The sequence below is a fragment of the Corvus kubaryi genome, unplaced genomic scaffold (assembly GCF_017639235.1).
Source record: "Corvus kubaryi isolate FWS band 111438036 unplaced genomic scaffold, C.kubaryi_AGA036_p1.0 127, whole genome shotgun sequence".
NCBI classification, from domain to species: Eukaryota; Metazoa; Chordata; class Aves; order Passeriformes; family Corvidae; genus Corvus; species Corvus kubaryi.
In genome coordinates this window covers 792,257-809,080 of record NW_024580662.1, presented here as the reverse complement: position 1 = coordinate 809,080, position 16,824 = coordinate 792,257, and the positions used below count along the sequence as shown (strand labels likewise).

General features: G+C 57.0%; 1 protein-coding gene across 1 annotated transcript in view; it reads right to left on the bottom strand.

Moving 5' to 3' along the window:
• The window catches only part of OSBP2 (oxysterol binding protein 2), a 49,954-nt gene that overhangs the window by 22,282 nt on the left and 10,848 nt on the right, over positions 1 to 16,824 (bottom strand). The window contains 1 exon segment of the mRNA XM_042023810.1: positions 7,004 to 7,254. Within this exon segment, the coding sequence (XP_041879744.1) occupies positions 7,004 to 7,254 (251 nt within the window).

The following is a 16,824-nucleotide window of genomic DNA, read 5'->3' as shown; positions in this document are numbered from 1 at the left end:
AGCCAACGCTGCCCACGGGTTACAGACCAAGGCAATGCCAGCCCGGAGCTGCACCACAGGAAGGATTTGGGTCTGGTTTCTGGTGGAAAAACAACTAAGGGATTTGCTGGATACCCCGGGCTGCCGGCAGTACCGACCCTTCCATCCCAAACCTCACTGAGCAGCACCCAGCAGCCTCCACTGGCCATGCCAGAGGGTGCCAAGGACATGCTGGGACCCCTCTGGGAGCTGAGACTGTGCTGGGAGCTCCTGCTGCAGAGTGGCCACCCCAGAACTGTGTCCCTGCAGGGCTTCCCTGCTCTCCTCCAGCCATGAGCATGTCTCAGGCTTGTCCTGGTGCTCTCACCCGCCTGCACAGCAGCGGGGCCTCTCCACTGCCACCTGTGCCAAAAATCCCCTCCTTGGGAAGCTCCCGGCACTGGCTCTTTCCCTGCAGGGAGGTACCTCCAGGTGGCTGCTGCACATCCTTCATTGTCCTTCGCTTGCCCGAGCCCCCAGACCCACCCCAGCAGTGGGGGACCCTCCCAGGTGGACACCATCACAAGAGCAGCCAGTCTCCACTTCCAGGCCCCTGGAGCCCCGACCCCGGCGCTGGTGTGCCCGGAGAGCTGTCCTGCTGATGGCTCCCAGGATGACAGATTTCCTGAGGCTCTCACTGGCCGCTTTCCTCATGCCCTGATGGAGCAGATTCCAGGCTGGAGGAGCATCTGTCCGAGCGCTCGGCAGCAGGAGCAGCTGGCACTGCCCGCGGGCAGCTCCGAACCCCGGGACGTGCAGGAAGCTGCCTCGGATCGTCCCTCGGATTCAGCCTCGTGCAAGCCTCCCCACGGTACGAGAGGGGCTGCAGGAGCAGCAGCAGCCCCCGACAATCCCCTCATCTCCCAGTGCCACAACTTCTTCCTGGGTAAATCCACGGGAGAGCAGAGCTGCCAGTCCAGTGCTTTTTTTCTTCGACAAAAGCTGGAGGAAGGAGCCCCAGTGAAGCATCTCGGGGCAGCAGCCCAGGGAAGAGGCAAACACAACCCTTGTGAGCCCAAAGGGATTCACCCAGCAATGCTTTGATATTTGCCCTCCCCACGGCTCCATCCTGCCCGAGCCTCCAGGCAGGGAGGAGGATCCCAGGAGGATCCCTGGGCACAGGTTAATGGCAGAGGTGATGCCTGCCTGGGCTGGCTCCCGGCTCAGCAGAGCTGCTGCTCAACCCCAGGCACTGCTGACAGTGCAGGGCCGTGCTGAGCCCACCAACACAGCCCTGCTGACCCAGCAGCACAGCACAAACACTCCCAACTCTCCCCAGCAGAGAAGTAATCATCCCTCTCAGCCAAAGAAATCCAGGAGGGAAGAGCTGCAAGAAGCACCCTCGGGTGCTGGGGACAGATTCATCCTCCCTCTTCTCGCACGAGGTTCTGAGGGGAGCCCAGGGACAGCCTGAAGCTTCCTGGTGGAGGGTGGACACGAGGAGGAGGAGGAGGAGACAGAAGAGGAGAAGGAAAGGTGAAGACCCCCAAGGCAGGGTGAGCAGGAGCACCCACTGAAAGCCCTGGCCAGCATGGAGGCCCCACGGCCACACACGAGGGATGAGCACCCACACACCTGATAAAACCCAGTTGGAAGCACTCAGGGAATGATGATGAGGATGGAGTGGGAGGAAGGCACTGCCTGTCTGAACAGATCTGATCAGAGATACCCTCACACCTCTATGTTTTAAAAACATCACAGGATGCTCCGAGAAAGGCACAGCAGCTCCGAGAGCAGGGCCCGGGCTCCTCATCTCATCTTTACATCACTTCCACATCTCCCCATTTCTGTTCCCCCAGCCCCACTCAGGCAGGGACAGACCCCAGGGTGCCACTGTCAGCCTCCCACCCTTCCCCCAGTAAGAGCAAAGCACCCACCAGTTATTTCCTCGTCAGCGCGGCGCATCCACAGCAGGAACACGCAGGGCACCCGGAGCCCTCGTTGCAGCCCTCTCATCCGAGGGGGATTAGGGCTGGGCTAGGGATTTAATCCCACTGCCGGGGCTTTTCTGGGTCGGTGACATGGTTTGCAAGGCGCTGATTAGTGCGCGTCGTTAGCGCAGCACGGATAATTAACACAGCCTGTGCCACATGCCAGCGAGAGCTCCTGCGCCATCACCCTCCCACGGGCACGGGGGCAAGCCCTGGCCCCCTGTGGGGTTTGGCTGGGGTTTTGGGCAGCAGAGCAGCTGCCTGGGGTCACGGAGGGAATCCCTGCCCTAAGGAAGCAAATCCGGGAGTTAAAGACGGAGTTTCCTCGTTGCAGTGCTGGAATTAACCCCTGGATGCACAGGGAGAGCTCCTCCAGCCCACTGGCTGTACTGGGGTGAACTGGGAGTAGCCCAGCAGGCTGCTGGTCCCTCCCTGCTGCCCAGATGGAGGATGCCAGGTCCCTCATCCTGCCTGTGCCATGATGGGTTTCGGGACCCTGAGGGACAGACCGTATGTCTGTCTATACTGGGAACCAGTTCAGCGCAGGGACGTGCCCAAGGTATGGACCAACAGCATCACCCCGGCCCCACGGTCACCCCAGGGAGGTGATGGCAGGGGCTCTGTTGCATCCCAGCTTTAAGCAGTGTTCCAAGCAGACACACACACATGGGGTGTATCCATCATCCACCACTAGATAAACCCAGAACTCACACACCGGGCTGGACACTGCGCTGGGCAACCTGAGGCTGCTCAGCATCATCTGAGTTAATATGGAAACAGTTTTGGGACTATGGATCAACCACAGCAGCATTCCCAGGGAGCAGAAGGAGGCTCAGGGCTCCAGAGGGGAGCTGGAGGCAGAGGAGCAGCCCCGGGGAAGCACATCTTGTGCCCAGACAGCTCATTCCAGCACAGGCACCCAGAGGCTCCACTTAAACCTACTCCACCAGGCAGATGCCACTCAGAGTCGCCAGGAGCCCAGTGCGGCTGCAGGGAGAGGCCAGTGGTTCCTTGAGCCACTGGCACGTAGCACAGGGCCACCCCAAAACTGCTGCTGAGCTGGAGCACAGCCCTGGAGGGATCCACAGGGAGAAATCCTGCTGGGACTGGGGGACGCAGCCTCTGGGATGCTGCTGGGTGTCCTGGAGAGGCTTAAACCGACAGCCCGTGGGCCCTTTCCTGGAGGAGAGGCAGCACATGCTGTTGTCCACCTCACTCTGGCTCCAGCTCTGTGTTTCACACCCTTGGAAGATCTGAAGGATGGAGGGTGCTCTGTGCTGATGTCTCAGGTGCTGCTGCTCCAGGAGGGTTCATTCCCATGGGAAAGGAAAAGCTGGGTGGGAAATCAGCCTGCCTCAAATCAAGTGCTGGCATCTGCAGGACAGGCTGGGGTGGCCACCAGTGCCTCTCAGGGGCAGCTGAGTCCTTTGTTTCTGGGACCGCCTGCTCCAGGTGGTCCCTTCTCACCAAATCCTGATGGAGCAGCATCTCCCACCCAGCACTGCACCCCTGCTCCTCTCATCCTTCCTTGTCTGGGCTGCCCTGGCCTGGCAGAGCCTTCCTGCACCCCTGCTCCTCCAAAACCTCAAGGAAAAACACAAACTAACCCAGGAATGACACAGGCAAGCCCAAGCCCTGCTGCTCCCCACGCTCCCGTTCCTCGAGGAAGCACAAAGCTCCACGGTAGCATCCCCATTCCCATTAAAAACCTATTTCCATCACCACCCACAGCCCTGTGAGCTCTTCCCGACGCCCAAACCGGCTTCCTCAGCACATCCACACATCCCTCCTGCCTGCTGTCTCCTGCTGAACAATGAGACGGAGCTTTCTCCACTCCTTGGATGAGTCTACACAACTCAGCCACTGCTCCGGATCCTCTGGGCCTCTCATTATCCCGGTGATTTGTTGCTTCTTATTTTTACACACCTCCCACTCCTCCCCCGTGGCAGATTGGCTTTGTGTGTCTGCTGCCCAGCCCTGCTGACACGGGGCTCCTCCATCCCGGCGAGCCTGGACTCTGTCTGGTGACATTCCAACAGGGAGCAGAGCCAACAGGAAGCTCACAGAGCTCTGGGCTTCAATTTAAGCCCTGCACCAGCCAGTCCCTGCACGTCTGAAATCCTCACCTGGAGCACAACAGCCCAGCACGTCCCGCTCTGCCTCTGCCCACGCCTTTCCCCATCACTCCCAGCACCATCTGCCCAGGTGATGCTCCCAGCCTCTGGAGGGAAGCACCCTGTGCTGGCCGTGGCAGCACCCAGAGCACAGAGGGAAGGTCACCTTCGCAGCAAAGCTCTTGCATTTCCATCTCTATTTGTTTATTTCCTGTGCTTGCTGCGCTCCCCGCGGCTCCGGGGCCATTTACATAATCGGATCAGAGGCCACTGCACGTGCCAGCCCCACAGCTCCCAGCCCTTCTTCCCAGGAGCACCCTTCCCTTCCCTGGAGCACCCACTCCTTCACTGGAGCATCCATCCCTTCCCCACAGCTCCCAGCCCTTCTTCCCAGGAGCACCTTTCCCTTCCCAGGAGCACCCTTCCCTTCCCTGGAGCACCCACTCCTTCACTGGAGCATCCATCCCTTCCCCAGCGCTCCCAGCCCTTCTTCCCTGGAGCACCTGTTCCTTCCCAGGAGCACCCTTCCCTTCCCTGCAGCACCCTTCTCTTCTTCCCAGGAGAACCCATTCCTTCCCAGGAGCACCCTTCCCTTCCCTGGAGCACCCATTCCTTCACTGGAGCATCCATCCCTTCCTCAGAGCTCCCAGCCCTTCTTTCCAGGAGCACCCATTCCTTCCCTGGAGCACCCAACCCCCTCTGCTCACAGCCACAGTACCAAACCTCACGGATCCATATCCACTTCCATGGAGTGGATCTGTGACGTTTGGTGCTGCAGCCAGGGCAGAGCCTGGACACGGAGCAACCATGTGCCAGCACCAGCCCAGCGCTGCCAGCTGGGATCTGTCCGGGAAAAGTCTGGCCAGCAAGGAGAGTTGAATTTCTCCTGCAAGGAAACTGGCCTGGCAAAAGCAGCTTGTGCTCCCACAGGAGATGTGCTCAGGGATGGAGGTGGGCACGAGCAAGGTTTATTTTCACCAGGAAGCTCCACGTGCTTCCCTGGAGTGATGTTTAGTGTTCAACACAAGATTTTGGGATCTTTGCACTGCACAGAGCTCCCCCCACCCCCCCACGAGAGGCTGCTGGCAGCTCCAGAAGGCATCACCCCATCTAAAAGGAGAAATCAAGACACAGAAAGGGATCCATGCTGGAAAAGGTGACAGTGTGGCTGGGAGCCACCAGTCCCCATGACATGGGGTCGGGCTGGTCCCCTCCTTCCTGGTCTCCCCCTCACTGCTTGTCCTTCTCCTGCCTTTCTAACCCAGCCCCTCAAAGTGTCCCCCTGCCCACAGCTCTGTCACCTCCTCCCGAAACAACGGGCTCAGCGGTGAGCTGGGAGAGCCACAACCTTCTCCCGGGAGCTGCCACACTGCTGCCATCCTGCTCCTTCCAGTCCTGCTCCTTCCAGGGCACAGCTTTTCCCCTGGGCATCTCCCATCCTGCCCCTTCCAGTCCTGCTCCTTCCAGGGCACAGCTTTTCCCCTGGGCATCTCCCATCCTGCTCCTTCCAGGGCACAGCCTTTCCCTCGGGCATCTCCTCAGGATGCCCATCCGGAGCCGAAGTACCAAAGGCTGCTGTTAGAAACAGATCCCCAGCACCCACGTGAGAACCTGCCCTGCCACCCCCCTGGCCCCTCTTACCTGCTTGGAATTTTGGACAAGCCATGTTCCTGCTGTTTTATCCCGGCACAACAGTTTTTGTGGAATTTCCCCACCCTCCAGACAGCCTTGCTCAAGCTTTTATCACGTCCAACAACCACAACCTCCTCCTCCTCTTCCTCCTCCTCCTCCTCCTGTCTGGGCTGGACACAGCAAATAGTGCTCTGCTCATCCCTTCCCAAAGGCTGCTGGAGAATCCTCTCCCCAGCAATTCCCTGCCCACATCCCACTGCCGTTCTGCCTCCTGACAGCAAACCTGGGCAGCATCAAGGGTCAGCTGGCACCTCCCACCACGCTGCCAACCCCATTCTCAAAACTTGGGACAAACTCTCCGTGGGGAGAACACTGCACAAGCATCCCCAAATTGCTCTGAAACACAAAAGAGAGACTCAGAAAGCCCTTTCCCCCCTACAGAATCCAAGGAGTGGGAATGGGGAGGATGCTGCGACCGTGGGGCTCAGAGTGCCCTCCGGCTCCTGCTGGGAATTATTGTTATTTTTTAAAGCCCACATCAAACACCACCCAACCTCCTTCTGCTCAGGGCTGGGACAGCACTGCTCCATTCACAATTCCCTGAGCTCTGCCTTCATACATTATTCCAGCCCTGTGAAAGCTTTGGGATTGGTTTTTTTTAATTTCATTTAAATATTTTACACAGTTTTGCTCTCTCTCAGAGCTCCCTGGGGTAAAGCAGGCTCCCCAGGAAGAGCTGCCTCGCTGTGAAAGAGGCAGAGCCACACTCCAAACACGAGCTGTCTCCAAAAAACAACCAGAAAGCAGCATGAGACTGCACAAGGCAGGAGCAGCGGCGGTGCCGGCACCACTTCCCGACCTCCAACAACCTGGCTGGGAGAGCAGAGCAAGCACAAGACCCTGAGGGGGTTAAATCCCACAGCCGTGTGGAACACGAGCAGCTTCATGGAAGCACTGAGGATGTGAGGGATGTGGAATGTGGGTCTCAACCTGCAGCGGGCAGCGGGCTCTAAAGTGCTGTGCCAGTCAGAATTCCCCCCATGGAGCAGCAGAAAGCCCCTCAGCATTCCCACCATCCACATTTCCCAGCTTTCCAGAAACGACCCATTACACGGAGCAGGCTGGAAGGATGTAGCAGACCTGTGTCCTGATGAGGTCCACATCCATGCCCTCTTCCCAGCTGCATCTTCCCAACTTCCCATCCCCTCGCCGTGGCACCCGCCAAGGAACGGGGAGCGAACAGGGAGGGCAGGAGGATGGAGGAGGAAGAGGAGGAGGAGGAGGAGGGGGAGGAGAAGCAGCACTCACGTTGATCATAGCATTGGAGGTGATGCGGAAGAGCGTGGCGCGCTCGTTCACCGCCTTGATCTTCTCTCCGCTGTCGGCCGGCAGGCGCAGGTTCTCCAGCTCGCTGAGCGAGCGCTGCAGGGCCGCGCCGTGCTTGGCGATCAGCTCATTGCAGGTGCTCAGGTCCTCCAGCTTACTCGACAGGGTCTTCAGGGGGCCGTGCAGCTCACTCTTGTCTGACTGCGAGGCGGGCTCCTCGTCACCTGAGTCATCTGCGAAGGGAGGGATGGAGAGAAGAGCGTTTCCATGGTTACCCCCGGCCCAGCAGCGCCACGGGCAGGGACCAGGGACCTCCCGCCTCCTCCCAGCGCCGGGCTGGGGGTCGCGGCCACCCACCGCCCCCCCCTCCGAGCACAGCGTGGTGGGGGTGGCACCCAGAGCCCTGAGTGGCTGCTCCGGTGGCTGTGACTGAGAGCTGGTTCAGGGCTGGGTGGAGGGGTGGCACAGGGGGTGCCACACACCAAACCTGCCCTTCCCAGGCTCACCGGGGTCGATCCCCTCTGCACTGGGGGTTCTGCCAGCTCTGCTCAGGACAGGGTAAACTGTGTCACCCGAGGGAGAGGTCACAGAGACACGGAGGAAAGTAACACTGCTACCCAAAACCAGCACCATGTCTTCAGAGGGCAGAAAACTCCACAATCAGCTACAGCAAAAATTGCTGCAACTCCAGAACACTTAAAACCAGGAAATGAACCCAAATCCACGCAGCGAGGGTAACACAGCATTTCTGATCACCCCACTGCTCCCCCAGGAAGGAGATGATTGGTCCCAAGAGATGGCAGCACCCAAAGCAAATACAAAGAGAGAGAAGCAGGTCCTGGGCAGGGGCTCAAAAGTTCAGCCAAGGTTTTTGCAGGTGCTCCCAAAACCCTCCGAGGCAGCGGAGCAGGGAGCTGCTCCTTTATCTCCCCTCCATCAATCACCTATTTCTGGATTTCAGAGAGATGGGCACCAGCAAAACCTGCCTGCAGCTTCTGTGCCAGGTCTGGGGGAGTCGGGGGAGTGAGAACATTCTCCACACAATCCAGGCACGGAGCTCAGGGATGGCTCTGGTGTAACGGGGGAGCAGCACATTCCCTCTCAGGGCTGCGAGGAAAGAAGGAAACCCGTGATTCCCTGGCAGGTGGGTGTTTGGCTGCTATTCCTGGCTCATTGATAGGAGCTCTGGAAATGCTGTGGGTACTGAGAGAGGTGTTCAGGCACTGCTCAGATTGAATCCACAGTAAGGAAACCAGAGGAAGAGCAACCCTTCGATTACCAGGATCCAAAGGCAAGGATCTGGATAAACGTGACAGGATCATCAACCCGGAGTGGGAGCAGGAGCAGAGCACAGCTCAGTGTCACACCAGGACTCGTAGTGAACCTACCCAGAACGGATGTGATGGGACAGGGGGCACAGCTCAGGGACAGGGCTGATCCTCCACAGCAGCACCAACCTCACTGCCCAGGGACAACGGGACAAAATCCGAGGGAAATGCGGCACGGAGCAAACCCCAAAGAGGCTCGTGAAGCACCAGAGCAGCATCTGCCAGCATCACCATTTGGTCCCTCTGCAACCCAGCCTGGAGCATGCACAGCTCAGAGTTCTGACAAACACGAGGAGCAGCTGTTGGAGCCAGGAGAAGAAGCGGCCACCAAGGACAAAGGACAGTCAGAGCAGCCGGGGGAGCCAGCTGAGAGCTCCCCAAGCAAGGTGAGCTGCCAGCTGAGGTGTTGGGAGCAGGGCAGCTCCCACGGACAGGCTGGGGAGCTGCTGAGCCTGGACAGGGGACAGCACCAGGGGAGTGTCCAGAGCAGCTGGTAGGGAAAGCAGACTGGGAACAGGCAGGATTCCAAGGGCTCCATCCCAGGAGGGTGCACAGAGGCACCACAGCGATGGCACGGGCTCACATCACAGCCCAACTCCAGAAGACCTGGCAAGAAAATCAAAGCCACTTTTCTACCAGTACAGAAAATGACCAAAACCACCTCAAAGTCCACTTCGTGATACAAAAGTTTCAAGTGTTCCCACACTGCCTTCCATGCTGGGCACGCAAAGGGTCTCCAGCAGTGTGGCCACGTTCCCTGGGCTTTGGATATTGTCCTGAGGCGGTGCTTCCAAGGACAGAGCATTCCACACCCCGGACACTCGCTGGGAGAGGGACACCAGGCTGCTCTTTCCAGGGCAGTCTCTGGCTTCCTTCACCATCTCTCTCTCCAGGTGAGAATCTGTGCTCCTCCCACCAGCATTCCAGCAGCCTCTCCAGGCTGTGCCAGCTGCCTGCACTCCAGAAGGCAGGAGTGCCTTCTCCACAGCTCTGGGATCTGATCACTAACGAGGACTTTAATAGCCAACTTATAATAAAGTCCCATGTTTTATAAAGCTCCCAGGAGCAGAAGCCAACCCTGCTGTCATTGCCAACAGGAGCCTGAACATGGCAAAATCCACGGGACAATCCAAATTTCCCAATTTTCTGTTTGCAGACATCAAAAATAATTCACGAAGACAATTTAATCAGCTTACAAGTGGTGCAAAAATTGTGCCAAGCAAGAGGAAGCCTCCCTCTGCCCATCCCCAGGCAGCATTTAACCCCCAAACCCCTCTCTCTCATTTTTCCCCCCTCCTGCCTTACACAAAATCCTGCCCCTAAGTCCTGGTTCCCATGGGCTTTCAGTGCTCTGGGATTTCCAGAGCAAAGCCTGGATCACCTTGCCCAGGTGCAATCCTGGATCACGGCCTGGGGATTTTTCAAACAATCACAGAATGTCCTGAGCTGGGAGGGACCCACAAAGATCACCCAGACACCCCAACATTCCCACCCCATCCCTGGCAGCGCTGTCCAAACGCTCCTGGAGCTCTGGCAGCCTCGGGGCCGTGCCCATTCCCTGGGGAGCCTGGGCAGTGCCAACACAGGGATGGCAGAGCACGGAGAGGGACGGGCTCTGCACTTTGCCAGGACATTATTTCCTGCCCATTGATTGAGGCTGTGGGAACAATCCCTGCCCGAGTGCTCAGCTTGAGGCAGGAACACAGCGTGGCCCAATTTTTTATCGCTGTGCAGAATTATATAAACTCCTCAAAGCCCAGGAAAAGGGGGAAGGAACCTGGGTCAGCCCAGGGATGCTGCTCATTCCAGCTGAGTTGGCTGAGCTGAGCATCCCTCAGCAGCTCCTGCTGTCCCAAAGCTGCTGCTGTGGGATGTTGGAATGCTGGTGGGGTGGGCAGCAGGATCCCACCTTCCTCCTCCTACCTGGGCAACTGGAATCATAGAATCATGGAATGGTTTGGGTTGGAAGAGGCATTAAAGCTCACCTCAATCCATCCTCTTGCCATGGGCAGGGACACCTTCCACTAGAGCAGGAGCCAATTAATAATATATTTTATATATATATAATTAATTATATAATACTAGATCTATATAAAAATATCTCAAGCAACGTAACTTGCTGCAATTGCCTCAAATCAAAGCCTGGGAAGAAGGAAATCCAATGTCACAGCTACAGTCAAATAAATCAGAGTTGGTTAAAGCAGAAGTGATCACGCAGAGCACCCAAACCTCCTCACTGCCATCCCCCAAGGTGGAGCACTGACACCAGCTCTGAAGGTGCTTCCATCTTTCTCCTGGGAGCTCCAGGGAAAGCTGACCAAATCCCAAACCCACAGGAACAGGAATCCTTCTGTTTCCTCCAGCAAGCAGCAGCCACTCAGATCTGCACCAGCTTTGGAGCAGCAGCCCCAGATCCGAGCAGAGGAGCCTTGGTCCCACCAGGCCATTCCCACCAGCTCTGCAGATGCTTTTGGTGCCACCAGGACAAACTGCCACGGGAATGCTGTGACACAGCACAGGACAGGGGGTCTGGGGTCTGGCATCCCCTCGTTCCCCCATCAGGGCTGGTCTCAGGGAAGCTGCTTTGAATCACAGGATCATTTAGGCTGGAAAAGACCTCCAAGGCCATCGAGTCCAACCCCTGACTGACCTTTGCACATGACACACCAATTCCTGCAGGTACAGCTGAAGATTATCATCAAGGGCTACAGCAGAGAGCAGCAGAAATATTTCTCCTATTGCTGAGGATGAAGGATTCACTCATCCAGAAAGGTGGAAGAGCAGCAAGCCTCTGCCTGGAGGTCTTTGCTTGGAGCCCACCCAAACACCACAGCACTGGGGATCCTGCCCTTATTCCAGCTTTTGGATCAGCTCAGACAGGGAGAAAAATGATTTGGCTTTGCTGAGGCTGGGAAAACACCCTGAAGGTCAGGAAATACCCACAGAGAGAGTCTATCCAGGGCTCCTCATTTGAGGATGGACCACGGGGGATTTGCAGAAGCCAAAGTGCAATGGGACCGTCAAGGTCACAGCACTGGATTAGGAACTGAATGGAGGTTCCTAATTGCACTCACTCCGGGTCACAGAACGTCTTGGAAGCTGCAAAAACACAGATTCGTAAATGCTTGGCAGGATTTAGGAGAGGGAAGAGGGGGAGAGGGGAAACACAACTCAGACAGGGGGATGGTGAGGGACACCCAGCAGAATCCAATTGAAACATTTTCCAGCACAGCCCAGAAGGAGTTTTAGTGATGGCTCTGAAGGGGGTTCCAAACATGCAGGGAATGAGAAGGAACCAGAACAAGGGAAGTGAGGACTGGCTGAGGGGGAGGATGCTCAGGGGCTGGAGCGTGTCCAGGGAAGGGAACGGAGCTGGGAAGGGGCTGGAGCCCCAGGAGCGGCTGAGGGAGCTGGGAAAGGGGCTCAGCCTGGAAAAAAGGAGGCTCAGGGGGGACCTTGTGGCTCTGCACAAGTCCCTGACAGGAGGGGGCAGCCGGGGGCGTCGGGCTCTGCTCGCAGGGAACAGGGACAGGAGGAGAGGGAACGGCCTCAGGCTGGGCTGGGGAGGGTCTGGTTGGACATTGGGAACATTTCTTCGTGGAAAGGGCTGTCCAGCCCTGGCACAGCTGCCCAGGGAGGTGGTGGATCCCCATCCCTGGAGGGATTTAACAGCCCCGTGGATGTGGCACTGGGGGACAGGGGTCAGTGGTGGCCCTGGCAATGCTGGGGAATGGTTGGACTCGATGACCTCAGAGAACTTTTCCAACCTTAATGATTCTGGGATTCTATTCCGATGCTCTGTGCTCCCTGTCTCCGGATGCTGCCCTCGCTCCTTTCCCCCAGTCTGGTCCCCTTTTGGACCCTCAGCTCCCAGCAGCTCCTAAATCCCATTAAAGCTCAAACCAACATCCCCCAGCTGGGCAGGCCCAAAGTGGATCAGGACCATGTCTGGGACCAGCAAACAGCCTGGAGGCCCTGCAGGAGCCAGGAAGGCCTGGCCTCCCTGCTCCTCCACACAGGGAACATCCTCCAAGGACACGAAGAGTGCTTTAATCCATGGTTTCCAGCCCCCAGCACACCCTGTCCCTGCAGAGGGAAGGGCTCAGTGATAGATCCCCTCTTTCCATGCAGGACAACAGCGGCTCCCACCCAACCCTCATCCCTCCTGGTGCTCCAGCTCTGCCATCTGCTCCCAGGGAATTAAGATCCTAAAGCAGCAAACCCTCAGGGGATGGCAGGGGGGCTCCCAGTCCCGTGCTGGGATGCAGGTGGCCCTGGATGCCCTCGGGAAGCAGCACATCCCTGGCTCAGGGGCTTCACCCCAGCTCACCCTGCTCCTCCTCGGCACAAGCCGTGCTCGGAATGAAAGACAGACATTCAGCAGGAATTCCTGTCACTCGTCCCCAGGGAACAAAAGCTCCTCAAGAAAACAAACATGAAAGGCTGGCAGGAAAAATTTGACAACAAATTGCCAGGTTCCTCCAGCTCCTGTGCCATGGATGAGGCAGCCCAGCCTCCACAGCATCCTCCTAAGGCTTCCTGCATTCCCAGGGTGCTCTGGAGATTTCCCTGTGCTCACCAGCGGCACAGAGGGACTATCCATGATTTGAATTCATCCCCCTCTCCGTCCTGCAACCAAGCTTTGCCCCGGCCCTGTGCAGGGCTTGGTGCCAACATCTCTGGGACCCTGGGTGGATTTGGGCTGAGCAGAGCATGAGCGGCCATTGCCACCCAACTCCAAACCCATCCCTCTTCCCTGTGCCACGACACAAGAGTGGCAGAGCAGGGCCGGCCCCAGGCACTGCAGTAACCCACATAACACCCTCCTCCTCCTCCTTTCCCTCCTCCTTCCCCCCTCACTCCGGGAAGGCTCCACAAATGCAGCTGCTGCTTCCCGCTCTCCTCACGATGCACTCGGGGAACATCTGCAAGCACGGGCTCAAATCCCAGAGACACAAACCACAGCAGCTTCTCATAAATGCCCTCTCCAGGAACATTCCAGGCTCATATTTTACACCTCTGACCCCAAACCCAAGTGCTCCCCAAGCGCTCCCCAAGCCAAGCCCCTCGTGCTCTGTTTGGGCTCGGGACCGGCTCCGGGATCCGGGCTGGGTTTGGTTCGTAGGGCAGGGGCACGCAGTGTTGCTATAGGAACAGGCAGCCTCACCGTAAGCTGGGCAGATTATTTTTGGAGCTGTGATGCAATTTAATCTATGGAAAATGGATCGGCAGCCATCAGCCATAAGCCTCCTCTGACTTGTTCCTCAGCCCCAGAGAACACAAACCTCAGTGCCTGGAGCAGCGTCCCGCTGCAGCCACGCAGGCAGAGCTCCCTTTCCACCCCCTTTTTCCATCCTGAAATCCTCCCTCAGAGAAATGTTTCCCATTGCCTGCAATTTCCCCGGAGCTGGTGGGAAAGCTGCTGGCTGGAGGCACAACAGAGGAGCGTCCCCACATTGGGGACATGCCCAGGCTTTGCACTGCAGTCCATGGGGATCCCAGGGACCTGGATCCCACGGGAGGCGCTGCCACGCTGAGCTCCCACCCCAAAACCATCAGGGAGCAATCCCAGGGAGCTGCTGCTCATGGCTGGGCTGTTTCAGTGCTGCCTCTGGGTGAGCAGAGCTGGGAAGGGCCTTTTCAGGGACAAACCAGGAGGAGGCAAAGGGATTGAAGGGTTCAGCATTAGACCTTTTATTCCAAAATTCCCAAACTGCATGCAGGGTCTCCGGCCCAAAGCACCACAGCTCCCCAGCCCCACACCATGGCTGGGGCAGGCAGTTCATCCCGAATTATCTTCCTCTCCAAGTCCAGCACAGCTCTCCTCATCCTCCATCCCTCACCTTCCTCCTCCTCCCTGTGAGTGGAAAACTTTCCCTTCCCAAGTATCCTCATTTTCAGCAAGTCCTCATCCTTCCTACATCATCTTGAATCTCTCCCCAGTCCTCCTGCAAGCCTGAGCTGCTTTCCTACCAGTCCATCGGAGCCTCTGGAGCCTCCCAAAGGCAGGGCAGGTCCTGTGCTGGAAATTAAACCCAGCTTTCTGCTGGAGGCAGCTGGAATGAGCTCATGGGGGGTTGGAATTGCAGATCAATACTGCAGGAGTGAAGTCGAGCCAGAGCAGAGATCCCTGAGTGCTGTCCACAGGGAAAGCTCTGACGGGATAGAAGGAATGTGGATGACTTTCATTCAAGCAGCATTCCTGGGGTCCCCCAAAGCCACCAGAGATTGCAGCAGTGACAATGGGTCTCTCAGCAGCTGATTTCCCTACTGGCAGCAGGACCTGCACATCTGCCAGGGGGAGCTGAGCTTGGAAGCATCCAAGTCCCCAGCTGGGTGTTCCCAATCCATGGAACAAGCTGCCTTCAGGTGCCCGGGTGGTCCAACCGCCAGCACAGCATGGATTGAGCCTCCATTCCCAGTTCCACCGCTCGTACACTTTCTCCTGCCTTTTCCCACACTTGTCTGGGAGTTTTTGGATTTAAAAGTATGAAAAACATCCCACAGATTGGGGACAAGCCTTTTTTCCTCCCACAGACAGAGTGGAGGATGTCCATGAGGATCAGCCAGCAGCAAATCCTGCAGCCATCCCAGCCCAAACTCCAAGCTCTTTCTCCTCACAGTAAATGCACAGAAATCAATCCCACCTCCTTTCCAGATTCCCTATTTATCCCAACACCAAGCAAGGGTATGATCCAGAATCCCCAGCCCTTCCTGTGAGGAATTATCCGGATCTCTGGGATACAGAGCTCACCCATCATTCCTGAAGCAGAGTAATTTCCACCCTGGCTCTGGCAGACACAACTGCTTTCATCACTTTTAATCGCTATGAATATTAAATGGAGCAGGGATCTATATTTAATAGCCTGGCCCGGCTGCCAGGGAGATGGATGAGGTTTATAGCAGCTGCAGATGCAGGAACAGGCGGAATTTTGGTGGTTAGAAAGAATTACACTGAGAATTAATCATCGAAATAGTAGGGAAAATAATCATTCATAAATCATTCCAAATCCGGGTGATCGCTCAGCAATTACCACCGACCTGGCAGGGCTGTTGCCTCTCCCTGCTAATGCAAAGGGAAAGCTGCTCAGGCAAATGGAAGCCTAAAAATAGGGAAAATTGGCTGCTCGTGACAAGCTGGGACATTTCCTGAAGTCACATTCAGTGGGAGCAGGTGGGGGGGGCCCACCTGGTGATGGGGCTCCACAGAGCAAACCCAGAGCTCAAAGGCCACCGCTCCTAGGGGGGTTTACCTGGAGAGGAGAAGGCTCCAAGGAGACCTCAGAGCCCCTTCCAGTGCCCAGAGGGGTTCCAGGAGAGCTGGAGAGGGACTTGGGACAAGGCATGGACGGACAGGACACAGGGAATGGCTTCCCAGTGCCAGAGGGCAGGGCTGGATGGGATATTGGGAAGATACTGTGAGGGTGGGGAGGCCGAGAGCAGCTGTGGCTGCCCCTGGATCCCTGGCAGTATCCAAGGCCAGGCTGGACATTGGGGCTTGGAGCAGCCTGGGACAGTGGGAGGTGTCCCTCTTCATGGCAGGGGTGGGATGGGATGAGCTTTAAGGTCCCTTCCCACCCAAACCATTCCATGATTCTATGAAAATAAGCAGGATACAAAACTGGGCAGTGGGAAAGCCCAAAGCATCTCCATTCCCATCACTGCAGCATTCCCAGCCCGGCCATTGAAGGTTTTATTGCTGAGATTACAGAATGATGCTGCTCCTGGTCAATAATCCTGAGCAGCAAAGGCTGCACTCGCTCTGGACTGCACTCAGGCACTTCCTGGCACAAACGGGATGTTCCCAACACCCAAACACCTGAACAACCTCAAAAAGCTGAAATTCAGGCTACAGAGTCACAGACCGAGTTTAAAACACACCAAAAGACAGGGTTTAAACTCCAAATAGGATGGACGCACTGGAGAAACGGAGATGAAATGCAGAATGTGATCAATCCAAGATTCCTCATGGCATCAGTGGAGAGACCCAACCCAACAGGCAGCCCTGGGAGCCACTGGTCATGGCTGCTTCTAAATCCATGCAAATTCCAAAGGAACTTTTAAAAGTGAGCTAAAAGAGCAGATGAATTCAGGGTTATAGGAACAGAGAAGGCAAATTTGAGACATGAGGTAACTTCCAGTAAATCCCTGGTTTGGGATCCTGCACTTCCAGGATGTGCACCAAGAAAGGACACCCCTGATGGCACTGGGGCTGGGAAACACATCCCAAAGGGACAGAATGACTGGAAGGACAGGGTTGGGCTGAAGTGGGAGGAAGTCAACTGGAGACATTCTGACAGTCCCCAAGGAACAACTCGAGATACTCGGGAAACAAAGCTGGAAAATGGAGCAGCCACGGAGGGGCAGCTGCGGCACACGGAGCCCTGCGGGGTGGAGAGCAGTGTCCCTGTGTCCCTCAGTGCAGGACAGACCTGGAGGGGCTGGAGCGTGTCCAGGGAAGGGAACGGAGCTGGG